At 49.5% G+C, this 19,255-nt stretch overlaps 1 protein-coding gene across 2 annotated transcripts; it reads right to left on the reverse strand.

Moving 5' to 3' along the window:
* Positions 1 to 5,958: 5,958 nt before the first annotated feature.
* On the reverse strand, positions 5,959 to 15,457 carry Yod1 (Yod1 deubiquitinase). 2 transcript variants are annotated; one of them, XM_077641202.1, is made up of 4 exons: positions 15,056 to 15,457; positions 11,455 to 11,726; positions 8,569 to 8,799; positions 5,959 to 6,782 (listed from the first exon to the last, which is right to left on the reverse strand). In XM_077641202.1, exons 2-4 carry the CDS (start codon positions 11,719 to 11,721, stop codon positions 6,282 to 6,284), a joined length of 999 nt encoding a protein of 332 aa, XP_077497328.1. In that variant the 5' UTR covers positions 11,722 to 11,726; positions 15,056 to 15,457; the 3' UTR covers positions 5,959 to 6,281. The 2 variants fall into 2 exon arrangements, with proteins under 2 accessions (XP_077497328.1, XP_077497329.1); XM_077641203.1 differs by lacking the exon at positions 15,056 to 15,457 and adding an exon at positions 13,889 to 14,089.
* Between the last annotated feature and the right edge of the window lie 3,798 nt (positions 15,458 to 19,255).

Genomic DNA, 19,255 nt, shown 5'->3' on the forward strand with positions numbered 1-19,255 from the left:
AACTGAATGTGCGTCCAAGTTGCGGAGGAGCTTATTGGAGATGCCATCCGGGCCCGGAGCAGAGCGACCGTTGAGCGTCTGGAGCACCTCCCAGATTTCGGATTCCGTGAAGGGGGCGTCGAGCTCCCCCACCGCTCCCCCCCCCCCCCCCCGGTAACGAGGATAATTCCCGTCACCGGAGGGGCCCAGCGGGAGATACTTTTCGGCCAACTCTTGCAGGAGGACGTGTTCAGATACGCCCGCCACCTTTTGATTATGAACTATGCGATCAATGGCTAGTCTCTGATTGCTTTTGCTTTGCGAATCGTCGAGTAAGTGTTTGAGCAGGTTCTATTTGCCCCCGCTCTCATCTGCCCATTAACCGAGGAACACACTTCGTTCCATTGCTGTTTGGACAGTTCAATGGAATGAGTTTCTATTGCACGATTGAGCTCCGCAATTTTCTTTCGGAGTCGACGGTGGAGTCTGTGCGTTCGACAGCGGCACAAGATGGGGTTTTTGGCTTCTATGAGGTGCGCCAGGCGCGCGTCCATTCGATCTACTTTTAGGTCGGTTTTGGCCACCTTGGTCACAGCTTGTACGTCCTGCTGTAGTCTTGTGAACAGACTATCGAGATTATCGTAGTCGGTCTGGTCCGCCTTCCGCATTTCCCGGAAGGCATCCCAGCCCGTCACTTTAAATTCCCTGGCAGGGGCTGTGCTAATTGTTAGGGTAATCTCCACAAAGAAGTGGTCGCTACCCGGGTTCTCTTGCAAATTTCGCCATCCTGTTCCGGGGGCGTTCTTGACGAACGCCAGGTCCGGAGTGGTGTCTCGGACTACCGACGTGCCGGTTCGCGTGGGGTATTGAGGATCCGTAATCAACTCCAGTGAGCAGTCAGAAACTGCCTGGAGAAGGAGATTGCCCTTGGTGGATTGGCGGGGGTATCCCCAGGCGTCGTGGGGTGCATTGAAGCCACCCGCTATGACTATGGGGGCCCCCTTGGTCAGGGCCACCGCCTTTGTCATGATCGTGGCGAATGCCTGCCGTTGATCCGACGACAAGCGCATACTAACACTTTTGAATTTTCTTTTTTTCCACAAACGATTGACGAATGGAACGCCCTGCCTCTACAGGTGATATCGGCTGTTGATTTTGACAAGGCACTCTGTGAGCTATTTTAAATATATGTATTACATTGCACAATTTTATTGTTCTGTGTTTTATGATGTAACTGTTTTTGTGTTGAGTGAATGTATTTTTCTGCCCTCCCTGCCTGGACTCAAATGAGGGTCTGCAGTATTGTGGAAATAAAATAAATAAATATGTTTAAAAGGAAGACGCTGCTCTTAAGCTAACTGTTAGGGATAATTTCTACCATAACTATCTCCGCCCTGGTTTTACCAAGTGGTAATTTGTGTACTTGAAAGGAGCACTTCCGTGCGACCAAGGTTGCTAAACCCCGCTTTCCCTCCTCCCGTATCAATACGAACCGGTATCCCGGGAAGGTGGGCGCGTCATCGAGAGTTTCTTGCAACAAAATTTCGTTCGGTTTGACCGCCTGTGCCGAAACGAATTGCTGCAGCGGAGCTTTGCGCCGTTGGAAACTGGCACAGTTCCACTGCCAAACAACCAACTTATTGGGATTGACCGCCATGGGGATTGCCTTGGATTGGCCATTCGACCGTCGTGTTGGCGGGGATGGCGCTTGAAGGTAAAGGTGCCCGACGGGGCTCCTGCGAAATCTGTCTAGCCGTAGCTAACTCGGCCTGTGCACTTTCCAGGGACGCCATTCTTTTAAGGAGGGCAGTCACGCTTTCAGCGAGTTGCTGAATTGCCTGCTGCATGTTTTCTAAGTCTTTGTTATTGGACTCTGTCTCCATAGAGTAGGCGTCCACCTCTGGGAGCGCGGCCCTACGTTTACCTGAGCGCGCCGGTGGTTCCCCTGATGGAGGCACCTGTTGCTTCTCGGCTTGCGAAGGGTAAGACTTACGGAGCGACTCAAAGTCAGCCCTCATCTGCTGCGTTTCTGCTTTAAGTCGAGCGTTCTCTTGCATGAGCTGAACGACTATGGGATCTACTTTATGCCCTGGCAATGCTACCTGCGTTACCTTTGAAGCCGGCGTCGTCTGCTTCGTTTTGGCACGATCGGCCCAGGTTGGCGTTTCCTGGATCCGAACCCGGGAGGTAGAGCGCCCTCTGGATAGGCTGCGTTGCTGACCTCTGGAGAGGCTGCGTTTTTTGTCGACCAGCTGGCGTGACGGAACGCTCCCTCCTGGGGGCTCGATCCCGCCGCGCTGGAGTCACCGGCCCGGTTCTCCTTGGCCAGCTGTTGCTGCTGGTGCTTGTTCTTGGCGCGCTTACAACGCCGTCGGCGTCTGCGTACGAAGTATGGGACTTGAAAGTGCTGCTTACACGTTTTGTCCGCCGCAGAATGCGCACTTCGGCGAACACTGGTGGTCATCAGGTGGTGAGGTTAGTCCGCAGCCCCTGCAATCCTTATTCGGGGGGTTGGGGCAGACGTCCGCACGATGGCCCAAACCGCCACACGCGTAGCACACCTCAGTTTGGCGTTTGTAGAGCGTGCAGCGCAGCATGCTGACGCCACACAAGACAAGCATCATCATGCTGTCGAAGAGGACCACTGTGGTGGTGTTCTCAATTCGTTTGGTTTCCAGAGCCATCGGGTTACGATGTTTGACGATCATGCGATGGAGTTGGGCCTTGCTGATGTCTGCGTCGACCCCTCGTATGACCCCTTCGCAGGTGTTGTCTGGGGCCGCGATGTATGCGGCCACCTTGCGCAGTCCTTCGCTTATGCGGATTTTCTGGATCCCGGCGTAAGCCGAGGCGTTCTTCTTCCCCGGGGTGGAGACGACGAGAACGTTTTGAGTGAAATTAGGGCACTATGTCGCCCTCAGTTTCTGTGGGGGCTAGTGCAGCCGCCATGGCCAAGGCTTGAGCCTGCAGCCTGATTTGGCTTATCTTCCTGACATCCAACCCGCCCCTTGGGCGGACGATAATTCGTATGTGCTCCCTCGGTAGTCTGGGCAGCCTCGATGAGGCTGCGAGACGTTGCAGCACGCCTTGCGAGGTAGCCGTGCGGCAGCCACCCTTCGAGCCCCCGTGGGATTTCTTGCTCGTTGAAACTGGCGTTTCTTGCCGAGCTGTCTTGTTCTTGCCTAACGCTGTCGTCCAGTCTGGGCTGTTGGCTTCTTCTTCGTAGATTTCCTCTCCTGCCACCACTTCTACTTCGGGCATAATGCCCCCTTTCGTCGGGTTAGGCCTAAGCCTACTCGCGCCTAGCGTTGCCGCGGCGTGCTCGACACAAAAAGTCCCACAATTTGCGCACAAGGGCCACTCACCGAAGGAAGTGCTCAGAAGAAACCGTGTCGAATGGCGTGCATTTCAGCGATAGGTGACACAAAAATCAGACCGAAAAAAATTACGAAGGCGGGAGCCGATCTGTCCGCGTCCACACTCGCTCGCTGCCACCCGCGGTTCCTGAGAGACAAAACGATAAGTGCAAACACTGTTGGGCGAGAGGGACCCTCGACCACGTAATGTGAGAATGCGCTAGCTCCCCAGGGGCTAAAGCAAATATAAATTGTAGAGAAACCTGGGAAGCCCTGCCGCGGAGCGAGGTCCCTGCTGCACAGCAACAAGCCATACACATGGCGGAAGAAGCCGCAAGGAGTCAAGACCTCTTTGCCTGCTCCTAATCGCGGAGTTCCTGGCCCCCGTCACCCAGGCCTGCGTGCCGGGAAGTAGGGGGCCTCCTTATGTGGTGGAAAATAGAGTTGGTATCATCATCATCCGGCCACTGCCGGAAGCTCCGCCCCCCGAACTGCCGTGTGCGTCGGCAGCCGGCGGAGGAGCAGAGTGGGTGGAGCCGGCGGGGGAGCGCCGACATTTCAGTGTGCAAAAGTGACGAGAGGAGAGAGAAAAGCGCGATAACACGGCAGCTTCCACAAAACGCATTAACAAAATTCTTGCTGGAGGATATTTGTGAAGTGGCGTCCTTTAAAATCCTATGCACATCGCAACATTATTGAGAGCCCCTTTAAGTGTAGAACGAGATAGCAGAGATAGCGTTATCGGGTCATAGCCGTTTATCGGCAGCCGCGCGCAGGGAGGAGTGCCGGTTCCCGGCGTTGACAGAGCAGCTGGGCAAGGTCTCCGCCGCTGGTACTCTTGGGATTTTCCAGGCACGAACGACGTGGCGGAGCCGCAGTAGACTGTGGCGACACAGACTTTTCCGCCTCACGAGCTCCTTAACGCTTTCGCGTTGAAAAGTGCTGAAGTAGAATGACGAAACGCGGACGCTCGTGCAATAGGACACGCATGGGCAAGTAATTATAACCTCGTCCCTCGAGAAACCGTTGCGCTACAACTCCTTCCGCCGCTACCTGCAGGCTGTCAGTGTACGGAAGCTTTCAACGCCGCAGTGCTTGGACCAGATTGCAGGTCTACCGCGGTCACCAATCCCAAAGAGGTGCAAAAGGCAAGCGGTTATAAGACATCAGGGAGGAAACATTACGACGCTTCCACGGTCGCTCCTTACGTGCTTCTTGATTAGGGGTAGAATGCTTATTTCATCTAGAGGTTAGCGCCGTGCTAATTGCATGATCATGTTCTATTCTGCCTTAAAGGGTCACAGGAAGGGGTGTTTGAGCTTGGCTTTAAAATGTTTGCACTATGTAGAGTACAGGCCACCGAGCGTTCATGCCGCGTAGGAGTCCTCAAAAGCGAGCGGGAAATTCACAATTTTTAAAAATTCCCGCTTTCGCACCTCGCGGCGACGCGCAGTGCCGGGCTTTTGCACGAAAACCTGGCAGACGACGTCACGTCTTGCAAATGACGTCAGCAGCTGGGGGGTAATCATTGGTTCCCAGCGCCAAATTCTTTCTGAAGTCACGCGCTACCGCGGCCGAGGCCACTCCGCGCGCGCCGCAGCCGGCGTAGGTAGGGGAGGGCCCGAGTGGCTGGAGGCGGCGGAGAGCCGCCGTTTTGGCGTGCGAGAGGAGAGGGAAAGGCGCGAAGACGCGGAAGTTCAAATTTTGTCTCTGTATAACTCAGCTTCCACAAAACGCATTAAAATAATTCTTGCTGGGGGATAATTATGGACCGTCGTCTTTTAACATCCCAGACATATCACACATTTATTAAGACCCCCTTTCTGGGCCCCTTTAAGAGTTGGCAGTGCTAAAACAGGGGGCAGTTGGTTCTGCATCGCACTACTACACAACGCTACCGACGATGGCACAGAGTGAAGAAACAGACAAGTACAAACGACGCGCGAATTGCATGGAATTTCGCGCGTTTGTATTTGTCAGTAGTGTTGTGTAATAGCGAGCAGTAAACAGACTTGGAGTTTGCTTGGGTAACGGCTTACAATACTATTTTTAGTTTGACTTGTTAGCGTCGGTTCATGTATATAAAAAATTTGAATAGCTCGCATAGAAGTTTAAATCGATGATGTGTGTTTTGTGTTGCTTCTGAATGACCGTCTGGTGCCTCTGCTGCCGGTTTAAGGACAGTCCAGGTGCCCCAAGTCCTCCGTAAAATGTACATTTATGCAAATAAAGGCCAAAGATGACATGAATGCGTCTTGACTGCGCCAGTGGTTGTACTCCTTCCCCAAATACGACGGAAGCAGCCTTGAAATTCAGGGAATATTTTGATAAAGTCAAAACCGCAATATGCGCCGAACGAGGACATGGTCATTTGCTGCCGTCCCGCTTCCCAAAGCAAACTGCAAGTAGGCGCGACGCTGGTTATTGCCTTCGGTCATAAAACAGCCACTGGTGGTCTGGTCTCACAGGCTGTCGCCCTTGCGGCCCCAGGTGCTGACACCATCGCTACCACGACCCAGTCAAGCCGCCGTATCCGCTCACTTCCCAAGAACGGATACGTGGAACCTAAAAGGGACATGCCCAAACAGGACACGTGCCATCCAAGACAAAAACACACGCGGGGTCGTCAAGAAAACATCGCTTTATTCTCGCAGAAGCGCCCACCGTCGCCGCCGCCGTCGCCACCGCAGACCCGCACCGGGATTTCGCGGCTTCCTCTGCGAGCGCCGTGAAACCGACCATGACGAGCCATGGCTTCAGGTCCCGGAGGAACGCTCGCGGAACTGGGTCCACGCTGGCTGCGGCGACAACGTCTAAACGGTGTGCGGCAGCGAATTTTTTTTTTCCTAAGAATTGTGTGCGTGCGAGCGAATGCGCGTGTGGCATCATCACCGGCGGCGTAATAGTATAGTAATATTAGTAATAATAATAGCGGTCGAGGACCTCCTACTGGGGCACCTCCCCGTATCCGAGGTGCCCCGTCTCGGCGGCGTGTCGGCGCGCTGCTTCCTGGCCCACGAGTCCGATGTCGCAGGCGAGGCAGCGCAGAGTGAAGTTGGCTACGTCGGTGAACTGTCGGCTGGCGCGGGCCTCCTGGGCCAGCTCCAGGGCCAGCGCCAGTAGCGCGTCCTCGCGGGCCGAGAAGAGTGTGCGCACGGGCCGCCCCGGTTCCAGGGGCTCCAGAACCAGGGGGTCATAGTGGATGCCGTCGTAGAGCAGCAGCAGCCGCTGGTCGCAGCCGGCGTCGGCACCGAACCGGTGCAGGCGGCCGCTCTGCGCGTCCACGGCCACCATCTCGACACCGTAGTGGCGGCTCAGCACCGACAGCTCGATGGCGCCGCCCCAGTGCTCCTCGTTCAGGATCCAGGTGCAGTATTCGCGGTTGGGGCGGCCCAGGAACGCCTCGGTGTACGTCTCCCGGTCGGCCGCCACGCAGTCGGCGATCACCTGCGCCCCCACAACAATGTTTCGTTTCTGCTGCCCGCTCAGTTTGGGAAACTTGTCATCACTGGCCTAAACTATGCCCACTGCAGTCCTCTCCCATATTCCTCCAATTACCCGTGCCCTGAGTCATCTGCAGCCACCTTATCTCAGCAAACTACCTAATCTCGTCTGCCCACCTGACTTTGTGCTGCACCTTGCTACGCTTGCCTTCGCTTGGAATTCACTCCGTTACCCTAAGGACCCATCGGTTATCTCACCTTCACATTACATGCTCTGCCCATGCCCATTTGTTCTCGATTTCAGCTAGGATATCATAAACTCGTGTGTGTCCCCTGACCCACTCGGCTATGTTCCCACCTCTTAGCATGTCATAGCTTGCTGTGCCGTCTATTCTAAGAAACAATGAAATAAGTCCAACTTCACACTCTGTTGGTTCGGTAGGTTTGTTTAAGCTGCACAGAATTTCTACCAAGACACATGCCGACCCACAGCTCAGTCAGTTTTCTTGACACTGGAAAGCTGTACCATCCTTGATTAATGCAACAGACTGGGAAATAAACGAGAAAGCAAAAACAGCGATTCTGATCAGTGTCTACTAAAGAACGAAGAGTGGTTGCTCTTCACTTAGATATTGCTCATTAAAATTAACCGAGCTATCTATTACCTTCCAAGAAGCCCAGTCCCACATTTTCTTTCCTTCTATACCACTTAGTTCCACAACCAAAAATTCCCAACTCCCAACTCAAAGTCTCTGGCTACACATGTCCATCCTTGGTACAATGTAAGCCGCTAACCCTCTTACACACATTCTCAGCTGCAATTCAATCAACGAACAGCGGAACCGAATGGCAGTTGAGAGGTGTTACATGGCAGCCCCTACCAAAACTGAGAACTCAAAAGTATTTCAGTTCAAATGAGGTTGCAGGTCTCAGTTTATGAGTCAACTTAATAGAATGGCAGTTGATGACTGGTTTATCAGCAGAATCAGTCAAATGTATTCCTGCCAGATGGAAATCATTAGCAAAACTTAAAACAGTTGAGGGTGCTACATATAAGTTGCCATCTAACCTAAGCAGTAAAAGGCTACTGGTCCCCTGTCCTCTTGTGTTCTCGTGCCTCTCTCGTCCTTGTTCCTTTCGCGCTGTCCTGACATCATCTACTGCTACGAACCAACTAGCACAAACCAAAGTAGTCCTTGGCAGCCAAACAACAGCCACTGGATTATGCCAGTGTGCTGTTGTTGCAGCAAATACATATATTAAACTCAGTGGATCCTGCTCAAACAACCTGAATAAATAAACAGCTTATCTTGGTTCCCTGCCTTCTGATGGAACTATGTAAATTTAGCCAGCCTCTAGTTGTCCAAAAGAAATGTAGCCAAAGTTGTGCTACCCTACACCGAGCATCAGATAGACACTGACCATTCTGCAAGACTTCATTATCCTAACTACTATACTCCATATAACAATACAGAACATATGTGATCTTAACAGGCAATCTTACTTCATTTAACCAACACCCACATACTTTTTAATACACATCAGCAAGCTGGTCGAATAACAAGTGAACTTATGACTTGAAATGATGATGGAGAAAAAGCTGCCGTTCCTTCGACATCCATTGATGTGGCTATGGATGCGCCCAATCGCTTCACAAGGCGACTGTTTAGCAGAAGTACTGTAAAGAGGTGGCTCAGTAAGTGACCGAAGCATGCTCTCTCCCCTGCTGCCGCTGCTTATGCATCCTGCCCCCAAACAAAACAGAAGAAAAGACCAGTTGCACTGTTTACCTGGCGGAGGGCGGCACCGGCGCCCGCATCATATTCACCCCCCGAGAGGGCCAGGTAGACGCTGGTGAAGAGGCACGAGTTGTCCGCCGGCACAGGGCGCTTCACCAGCACACCCGGCAGCGGCTCTTCCTCCTGCTCCTCCCGCTTCTGGTCCAGTCGGTGCTTCTGCGACTTGTCATGCTCCTTGCGCTCCTTGTGGTGCTCCTTCGTCTTCTTGGGAGCCGCAGCTGCCTGCACAGCAGCACAACCACCACCAGGTCCAGCCAATGTTGAGGAAAGCAAGAATGCGCTGTGTTCTTGTACCACGCTTTCCATTCCAAAAAGCAGGCATTTCTTGGAGTTGCTCTTGGGGTTCCCCAAGGACCTATATCCATTGTAGTAGGCTGTTTCAACACTGCAACCAGTCATCATTAATTGACTTTAAGCAGCGTGCATCTGAATGCGTTTTTTTTTTTCATTCTTGTTGGGCAGGCAGGGATAGAAGCCAAGGTATGTGGGGTTCCTCTCAACCTTTTGAAAGCTGTTTCCCAAGGCTAAAAAGATAGAGAACCTTTGTCACACAAGGTAATTATTGCAGCAAAGAAATCCACAAACCCACACTAAACGTCAGCATCCAATTGAGACGTTTACTCAACATGTGCTTTGCATCATAACTTTTACACATATATATGACATGCAAATTGCACAAGTACTCTATAAGCACAACACAAGCACAAATTAGCCAGAACAATCATAATCGAGCACATGCCGTTTCCCAGCTGTAATTCCTGATGGACTCGTGAAACAAGCACTGAATAGAAACATTGCACAAGGACACTGGAGACAAACATCCAATTTTGTTTTAGTAGTAACAATTAAATCTATGGCTATTTGTGGCTATGCTGATGTTCGACTGGCAGCAAAAGATGCATTTATAGGTGAGAAAATTGCATTTAAAAGTTTTCCTGCCACTTGGCTCAAAATTGTGAAGTCAATACCAAAAGGTACACCACCTGGGGGGTGGATGGCGGTGCAGTGTGGCCTCTGGGATCCATGTGCAAAACATGGTCAGCTTCTCTACAGTTTACTTGCGAAAACAGCCGATGGTGGCATTTTTTTTTCTAGCTTACGGAAGCTCCATCTTTAAGAGCAAATAGCCTCTTTGTGATTAGAGCATGGTAATCTGTCAAAAGAGATTAACTGCAATTTGTCCTCAGTATCCCTCAGTGAAACTGATAAAGCATTCCTAACAGTGCCTACTATTAGGATTGCCAGGTATAGAGAGCAGTGCACACACAGAACTGTTGTGAAATAAAAGCAATTTTACCATGAACAGCCAGCATTGTGGCAATGATGAGAGCCATATTTGTTTTCCTATGACGAAGAGTATTCACCTAATGGCACGAACTCAAAGCAGAATCCAGTGCAAACATGCTCATAGCTTTATCATCATCATCATCATCAGCCTGACTACGTCCACTGCAGGGCAAAGGACTCTCCTATGCCTCTCAAATTAGCCCTGTCCTGTGCCAGCTGCGGCCCCCGTATCCCCACAAACTTCTTAATCTCATCCGCCCATGTAACTTTCTGCCGCCTCCTGCTATGCTTGCCTTCTCTTGGAATCCGCTCCGTTACCCTTAAGGACCAGCGGTTATCTTGCCCTCGCATTACATGCCCTGCCCAGGTCAATTTTTTCCTCCTGATCTCAACTAGAATGTCATAAACCCGCATTTGTTCCCTTACTCACTCTGCCCGCTTCCGGCCTCTTACAGTTACACCTACAAGTTTTCTTTCCGTAGCTCGCTGCGCTGTCCTCAATTACAAAGCATTCAGAAGACAGGCAAGCAAACCGAGGTGTAAGCAAGGGCTAAGAGGTGGTGATATAAGATGCGGATCCACAGCAACATGCAGCCTAATTCAGCAAATCATCTACATGACTGCCACTGCACGCAATGCTATGCGTAACAATGAATAGCAGTACAACAACTGCATCATCTTTGCATGCAATAGCTACAGAGAGCAGTTGCAAAATCCTGCCTTGCTCAACAGTTGCCACTTCTTTGGACCCATGTCATAAAAAGTCCCTTAGACCTCTCTTCCCTGACCTGCCAATCCCGTTCCCATAAACTTCCCCCCCATTTTGGTACTAGTATTGCCAGTCTGCTGGAATGCAGACAGGCAAGCCCAGGTGAGGACTTCATGCACTCCCATAAACGATACATCACCGTGCAGTGCCTTTCTTTTCATTCGATTTTCAATGGAGCATGGGCAGCTTGGCCAAAAAGCACCATGGCCAATGCATCGGAGTGATTGTTTTTGCAATAGCCAGAAGGCCACGACTGCACAGAAAGAAAACTCATGGCTGTAGTCATTTTCTGCACAGCTGTGCCCTCCTGGCTGCCGCAAAAACCACAACTCGGTAACGACAAGCTCAGTTCCAGACCGCTCCGAATGAGTTTGGTCTGCAGAAGGTGAGGCTAAAGACATAAGCACTCCAACCTGAAGAAAAGCCGGGGAATCTTGCACCCATCCAAAAACCGGTGTTTACCTAGTTGCACACAGCTCTTAGATCCTACTAGTTGTGAAGCTCCGCTTGAAAAAGCGGCTAGTCCCATGGGCCAGTTTGTGGGAGCCCAGCGCCACCTGGAAGCAGCTAATAAAAGCAGTATCTATTATCTTCTGAAGAAGCAGCTTTTTTTGCTTATTTTCCACCTTAATTTATCTATCAGCCTGTCATACTATGGGTTCTTGGTTATGCACCTGTTTCACTGATTTTGTTTCCAAGTGATGGTGTGCTTATCAACAATATCAGCGTTTGTAATTTGAACACATATTACATAATTTACCACAGGTGTCGCAACAAACCGCAAACCTCCCGAGTTTTGCCCCAATCAGTACAACACATACCGCGGCGCTCTGGTCACGGCGTGCCTCGACGATGAGAGTGTCGCCGGAGCGGAGGGGCAGGGCATCGAGGCGGCGCAGCGGGTCGGCCGTGTCCAGGGGCCGGGGGGGGACATCAGACAGCAGCAGGCGCGTGGAGGCCGGCGGCACACCAGTCAGGCTAAACAGGCAGCCCAGCAGTTCCTCCACTGTGCTGTCCGCGCACAGCGTGTCCAGCCGGAACTGGCCCTGGGCACTTTTTACCCGCAGCACCAGGGGGGAGGACGCCATATCTCCTGCACAACAAGGGTTTGGGCAAGTTTGGGTAGGCATGCTAGGGATGAAAAAGCACTTAAAAAGACAAGGACACAGAATACAAATCTCTTTTTGTAGCGATAGCTACAGTAGCTACGGTAGCATTTCGAGCCTTCAGCGTGGTGCGGAGCAGCTGCCGGCGGCGCAGTGCCATGGCTGATCACGTGGTTGGTCATGTGACCAAGTTAAACTCTGCAAGCTGTCGCTATCGCATCACTCCGGGTTTAACCAGAGGTAAACCACCGCAAATTTTTTCTGTGCCCTTGTATTCTGTGCCTTACGACCAGAAATATACTGGACAACCCTATAGATGTATTAATACCAGACTCCAAGAACATGCCAGCATGTGTGAACAGCCCACCCGCCCCAGCAATCTGGCTTCCCACTGTCATGGTCGTGGAAAATGCAATTTTCGCTTTGCCCACACCACACCATTGTAGCTCGCACAAAGCCTCAAACACAAAGAGAGCTTATCAATGTGTACATGGCCGGAACAGAGAACTGTGTCAAAACTGCATACAGTTTTTTCAGATAGAGAATTTGAATGGCTGGTAACACCTTACTGATGAAATGAGGAAGGGTTCTCCTTTGTTCTATTAGTAGTTTTTTTTTATGTAACCTCACATCTTGCTATCGCACCTATGTTTCTGTATAAAAACAGCCCTTTCCTGTCTAATGAAGTCAGTTCAGATTATGCGCTTTACCTGGTTGTTCGTTTGTGTCTGTCTCCCTTTCCTTGTAACAAATCTGGCACAGTATCCTGCACAATTCTTCTCTATGGTGAGGAGAAGACGACGACAGAACAGCGATTTTCAACAAATAAATTTTTTTTCTGTTGCCATTAAGGAGTGGAATTTACTGCCTGACCACAGTGCCATTGAATGCAATCTATCTAAATTTCAGCAACCGCTACTAGCTTACTTGGAAAACTGGCATGGTTTGCTTTATTGTTGCTTTCTGTCGTTTTTTTTGCAACAGATTTGACACAAGTGTGTGTGTTCCTTTTCAGCTGTTGCCTGCGACACTTTAAGTGTACTTCTGCTATCACCTTTCTGACGTTAACTTGATATTCAGACCCTCCCTTATGTAACACCCCACTAGAAATCCCAAGGGACAATAAATGATGCACAAAAGGCACCTACTAGTAAAACTAATAATTTGTGGCCATGTTCCCCACCTGCCGTGTCCACACAACATGGCCCACAACACGGTGGCTAAAACGCACTTCAATAACATTTCTGGCAAATCTCTCAGATAACTGAAATATTGAGCAGAAAAAAGGCAATGCCAAACAAGGTTCCCTCTTGCACTGGCTGTTTTTAAGTAACATTTCAGTTGAATCTATAAGGTGTGACAAAATCTTGCCTGGTTGGCTAGTAGGTTCACCTCAAAAGAAGAAAGGCAACACAAAACAATGGTAGGTGTTGCCATTCTTCTGTTGAAATGCACTTACTACCCGACCAGACAAGACTTCGTCAAACCGTATATTTCAACTGAAATATTACTTCAAGGCAGCCACGGAAAGAAGAAACCAAAACAATGACAACATGAAAGGACACATTCACTGCTGGACAAAACAGACATGAAGAGAGAGGAGAACGACACGAGTAACTTGCCATAAGCTCTTCAAAGCAGAGATCAATGCAGCGCAATCTACACATTTATTTCTCTGCCTGCATACATGCACGCACGCATGCGCACTGACTCATCTGTGCTCCAATAGATTAAAGACATTGCCTTTTGCTGCCGCCTGCCTTCCGCTTTTGCGGTAATATGCCGTCCATTGAATACTAACTCTGACCAAGTTTTTGACTAACACAAGTTTGATCAGACTGTGTGCCTGTACAATTATTCACTGCTATTTGATCGCACAGAGCGGCTTTCAATCCCATACATACCGGCTGTTGCAAACTGCATACCTTCAAACAATGTCCAGGTGAATGCAACAGCTGAAGACAACCAACCAATTTGATCATACTCACAACATTCCTATAACACAGAACATGGCATATTTTGAAGGATTACACTAAGAAGACCAGCATGATTGCTATTGGTCTGCTGAAATGGCACATACATGAAAGCACCCCTTCTCTACTGCCCCGTCTCCTCGTATGTTATCAAAATTCAAAAGACTGCACCTCACTTTTTACTAGCCACCAGACTCCTGATGTTTCATGTGTTGCTTGTGCTCAAGAATCGCAGAGAAACTTCACTGGCTACACAAGCAGAAAAGATATTCACTGCAAGACGTATTTTACGTGGACTCATTGCAGACTGGCTCACGATTTTGACGTCTTGCCTTCAGCCATTCAAGGCGACGATTTCACGACCGCCAGCCGTTTAACTGAAAACAAATTTTTGCCCCCAATTATTTCCTGCATTGAGCAACACTTCATACAAAATTAGTACCCAGCTGGCTACAGTCTTCTCCAACTTTCTAGTCACTGCAGCACCAGTTTTAGGACAACTCCACCATGCAAAGTTGTGCAATGAAACCCAGTTGCAAGAAAATGATAAGAAGTCGCCCAGTGAAAACAATGCCTCTGCACTTGCTACAGTTGGCAGTCATTAAGAGTGGCGCTGCAGAGGGATGCGGAGCTGTTTGTACTATACCAGACTGCACCGAAAGATAAAATTAATCTTTCACGCATCTGATTCCGATCGCACTTGTTACAACAATGACTGGAGATAAAACGCACGCGTCAGACCAGTACGAGAAACCAGTGCAGTTCAGCTCTTCGCGATGTCGTTATTTCCAGGGTAAAATCCAAACATCAGTTCCGTTTCAGTTAAATTCGATGACATGAGCACGGCGACTCCGTAAAAAAACGTACTTACATCGTTGGGTATTAAATCATGTCGAGTGTACAAAGGCTGACTAGACTGCGGACAGCCGCTACAAGTTGACCAAATTGTCGGAGTGTCGTCGCAAAGAACCCGCAAAGAGCTCAGCCTTAAAGAGACAGCTTTTTGTAACTTTTTATTTAGCGATCCGTACTTTCCCAACCTCACTGTGCTATCTAGACGCTGCTCAGCGAGGCGCCGAATGCGAGGTGATCGAGCTTTTAACCGTCTTTCGGACAGCCTGGCGCCGCTCCGAGGCAGCCCGCATTCAAGTTAGCAGCGAGGCACATTGCGCTTCCTGCATATGGGAAAGAAAGCACTGCTCATCCGCCACTTTCCATAATGCACACATAAACTGCCGAAACCCTCAGCGGTCGCGGGAAATCTGCACAGCGCGGGCATCGCCCCGTCAGTCACGTATTGATGGGCGCAGCAGGGCGAACGCACGGCGCACGAGTTCCCTCACCTTGCAAATTTTGAGGTGAGTCCTTCAGAGAGTCGCAGGATTGAAGAAAACGAGGAAATTTATGCCACTGAGACGTGGCCCGACATAGTCTAATTGCTTCCACATCGCGGCTAGCTGCTCAGCTGTGAAGCCGAGCGCCATGTTTGCCGCAACGTTGCGAGGGCGCTGGTGTCGCTCTTGTTACGAGCGCCGAACAAAAACTTGTGTGACGAGGCCAGTGGACGAGGACAACAAAAGGCAGAAACCTCATTACATCAGCGTGACTCACAAAGTGCAATTCATGCTCATATCGTGTTTCACTGCGATGTTACGAGTTTAAAGTAAGTTGTAACTACCAGGAAACGCAAAATACTGTTGCCAGTGCTGGGGTGACCGCTCGACTGCGATCGCTGTTTCCAAAACGCCGCACTGTCCATACATATCGCGCGGTGGCGCCACCCTCGACGATCGTCGTCTGCTAGCGCGAAGGGTGTAGGGGTACGTAGGTGTGGGCAAACCATTAACGATATTTTGGCGTGCTCACACATAAACTTCATGCCAGTTCTTTCCACACTTGCTCATCCCACTAGTAAATACATTGCCAACAACTTCATTTTTGCGCTCTGTTCTTGTCGTATGTGTTACTTTGTTGTGTCCTGTGTTCTTTGCGCAAGTACATTAATTCTTTGTTAGAAACTTTATTTTGAAGGCTAACATTATCCTGGGGCCCACAACGCCATGCAAAGTCGTACCACAAAGGCGTCTTTTAGAAAGGGGTACGCTAAGACCAGTGTTCCTGGAAATCATTGGGTCGGTCACCGTCAAGCTCCCTGCAACCTACAAGCGCCATAAATAACAGCCACGCAACGCAAGTACGCTAGCACAGCACAGTTGCGTACAGTAACTTGACATGAGCACGTGTCACTCGGCCGAAGCACAAATGTAGTATCTTGTACTACATAGGTGTGCGCGTCGCCCTTCGCACTATAGCCCGTTATCTCGCCGGCGCTGCGAAAGATTCCGTAGCAGTGCAAGTCTGCGATACGGAAGACCTGTACCATTGTTTGTTTGTTTTTCAAGTCGCGGCAGCGGTTGAAGCTAGATCGAGCACCGGGTGTCAGTCAAACTGCATAGTCCGATCTACGAACGTACAGACGTACGCGAAAGCATTATATATGACTTGTCAGTCAGAAAACCCGACGTTGACCGACAGCGCAAGTTTGGTTTTACTTGAAATTAACTAATTAATGCTAATCAATCCGGGCCATTCATTAGTCAAGATAACTGCCTAATTAACCAATGGTCCAAACGCATGATTATCACGTGACATATATTATGCTTAGACAAAAAGCTATAGATAGCGAGTCCCGCTTTGGCCTTGGCTGATCTTGAAGGTCAAAGTATCGGCATGAGGCGTTTTCCGAAGTTCCACCGCGGTGAATAGAGCTACGTTTTAAAATAATTGGCGCGAAAACAGACGGCGCCAGGCAGCGGTGTTGTGTCGTCTTCCACTGCGTAGCTTTGGCGCTGCCACGTCAGCCTACCAATCCGGGATTTTTTACTCACCGATCTTTCGCCCGCAGCCAACGCCGACGACAACGCTTTCTCTGCGACACGGGACCCTTAAAGGGGAAGAAAACAACTGAAGATACTGAGAAAGCACTACGTTTTCATTCGCAAGATACGATTACCGAAGCATACAGTCATCATTCCAGTTATTTTTGATCGGATGGCTGTATTTTTATTGTTTCGTGAGCGGCCGCCGAGTCGCACTCAGCGCGTCCTGGCTAAGAGCTAGCGGACATGACGTCAAGCCTATGCTCAGCAACGCCGTAGGCAAGCTGGCTGGGAGTGCGCAATTAAGGATCCCCCGCCTCGTCCCGTGCTTGCATGAACGTGCGCGATGGCACCTAACAATCAAACACTGCTTCAGGTGCGGCATCATACGTGGAAGTCAGATACAAATGCGGTTTCAGAGGTTCAGGCGGAGGATCTCACCAAAGTGAATATTTCGCAAGTTGGACCATTTGAAGTGGTTTATTGGACAGGGACCACTTGGGAAGTGGGACACTTTTGAAGTGAGACCACTTGTAAAGTGAGGCCATTTCGAACTTAATTATCGCCTTAAAAACCAATGCAAACTGAAATTGGAACCAATTGGGTTCTGAAGCCGGTTCCAATCGTGCCTTTAATCAACGTACATATTGGAAAGGTGGAAAGAGAAAACTGAGTTGTGAGGACTGCAGAGCGACATGATATATGTTCTCCTAACCACAGATATGCAGCAGTTTTATCGAACTGTTACGCTGTGCCCAAGAAGAGTAATAAAATTACTTTGAGTATCCTCCCGCCACCATGGCTCAGTATAGTTAGGGCGCTCGGCTATTGAGCCGGGGAGTACCTGGGTTCGAACCCGATCGCGGCGGCCGCGTTTCGACTGAGGCGAAGCACAAAAGGCGCCTGTGTGCTGTGCGATGTCAGTGCAAATTAAAGATCCAGGTGGTCGAAATTTATAGCAGAGAACTCCACTACGGCACCTCTTCCTTCCTTTCTTCTTTCCCTCCCTCCTTTATCCCTTCCAATGCGGCGCGGTTCGAGTGTCAGCCGATATGTGAGACAGATACTGCGCCATTTCCACCACCACCACCACCACTGGCCATCCCAGTGCGAACGCAAAGTCCATGCGTATTTTCATTTCCGTGGGGTTAATTTGCCGCCGTGTTGTCTGCGAGTGAAACTATTTGTTCACGGAAACCCAAAAACCAAAATAAAAGCGAAAACGAACTTTTCAGAAACCTCTTTAGTGCACCTTCAACTTTGAAAGCAATATTTCGCCGGTCATTGGAAGGTTAGACCATTCCGATCCATATGCACGTAACAGTTTCTTACAACATTCCGTGGTTGCCTCACAATTAAAAGTGACGTCAAAGAAAGATGGACTTGCATACTTTCCGCGAAAGGCGTATTTTCGGGGCGGCATAGAAATAAACCCTGAACGCGGTCGCTTTGAGAACAAGCATTTATCGCGGATCCTGCAACGGATAGCTTATATACGCGCAAAGCAAACAACGGATAGTCTATTTATCACATCCTGACGCTCTGATTAGAGCGTAAGATTATGCACCAAGATAGGGAAAGTGTTATCGAGGGCAGCCGAGAGCGAGATGAAGAGATGGGCCCAGCTAGAAACTTGCTGGAAGAGCGTGGAAACGGTCGGCGCAAATTAAGAGCAGTTGGAGGTCATTGTGCCGCAGTGAGGCTTGTCACGACTCGTCCGGTGATGATAATCATGGTGATCATGATGATGGTGGCGATGATAATGGCTCCTTACTCTTTTCTTACCACGAGAGTCAAACTTCTAATCTTATTTCTGGAAGGATCGCTTGGTTTCTAATAAAGGGTAGGCTTAACGATTTAACCGAAGGCCTTGCTTCGAATGTGAGGCTGTACGCAGACGATTGCGTTGTATATCACTCTGTGTCATGTGCAGAAGATATGAGCGTGTAGCAGTTTGATATGGAAAAAAAAATATATGCTTGGTGCGTTAAATGGAAAATGGACCTGAATATAGAAAAATGCTATCATGTGCAGTTCATGAACACAAGGAAAAAGTTCTCTAGCTCATACTTCTTAAATAATGCCCTAGTACAATGTCTCGACGAAGTCGTATATCTGGGCGTCACATTAACGGCGAAATTGGACTGGACAAATCATATTAAAGCTACATGCGCTAAAGCATGCCGCCTTTTACACTTTTTTCAAAGAAATTTCAAGAGTGCGCCAAAAGCCCGAAGGAAACATTGTACCTCTCAAGTATCAGGCCGGTGTTATAGAATACACGTGCGCAGCTTGGGACCCTTTCAGGGAAACCCTTCAATATAAGCTAGAGCGTGTTCAAAAAAGGGGCTGCGAGATTCGTCACGGGCATCTACGACTTCAGAATTAGAGGTTCTAAAATCAGGGGAAGTCTAGGTTGCAAACTGCTCTCCGCACGCAGGAAAATCTTCCGGTTAAAGCTTCTAAACAACATTAACAACGGTAATACAGGAATAGATAAGAACACATGTATATTTAAAACAACCTCATTACCAGTCTCAGAGACGGGACAATTTCAAAAAAAAAAAAAATCAGGCCATATCAAAGTCGCATAAATGCATTCAAGTTTTAATTCTTTCCGCACTCAATTTCAGATTGGAATTTACTCCCAGATGAGGTACAGTA

Source organism: Amblyomma americanum, chromosome 10 (assembly GCF_052857255.1).
Source record: "Amblyomma americanum isolate KBUSLIRL-KWMA chromosome 10, ASM5285725v1, whole genome shotgun sequence".
NCBI classification, from domain to species: domain Eukaryota; kingdom Metazoa; phylum Arthropoda; class Arachnida; order Ixodida; family Ixodidae; genus Amblyomma; species Amblyomma americanum.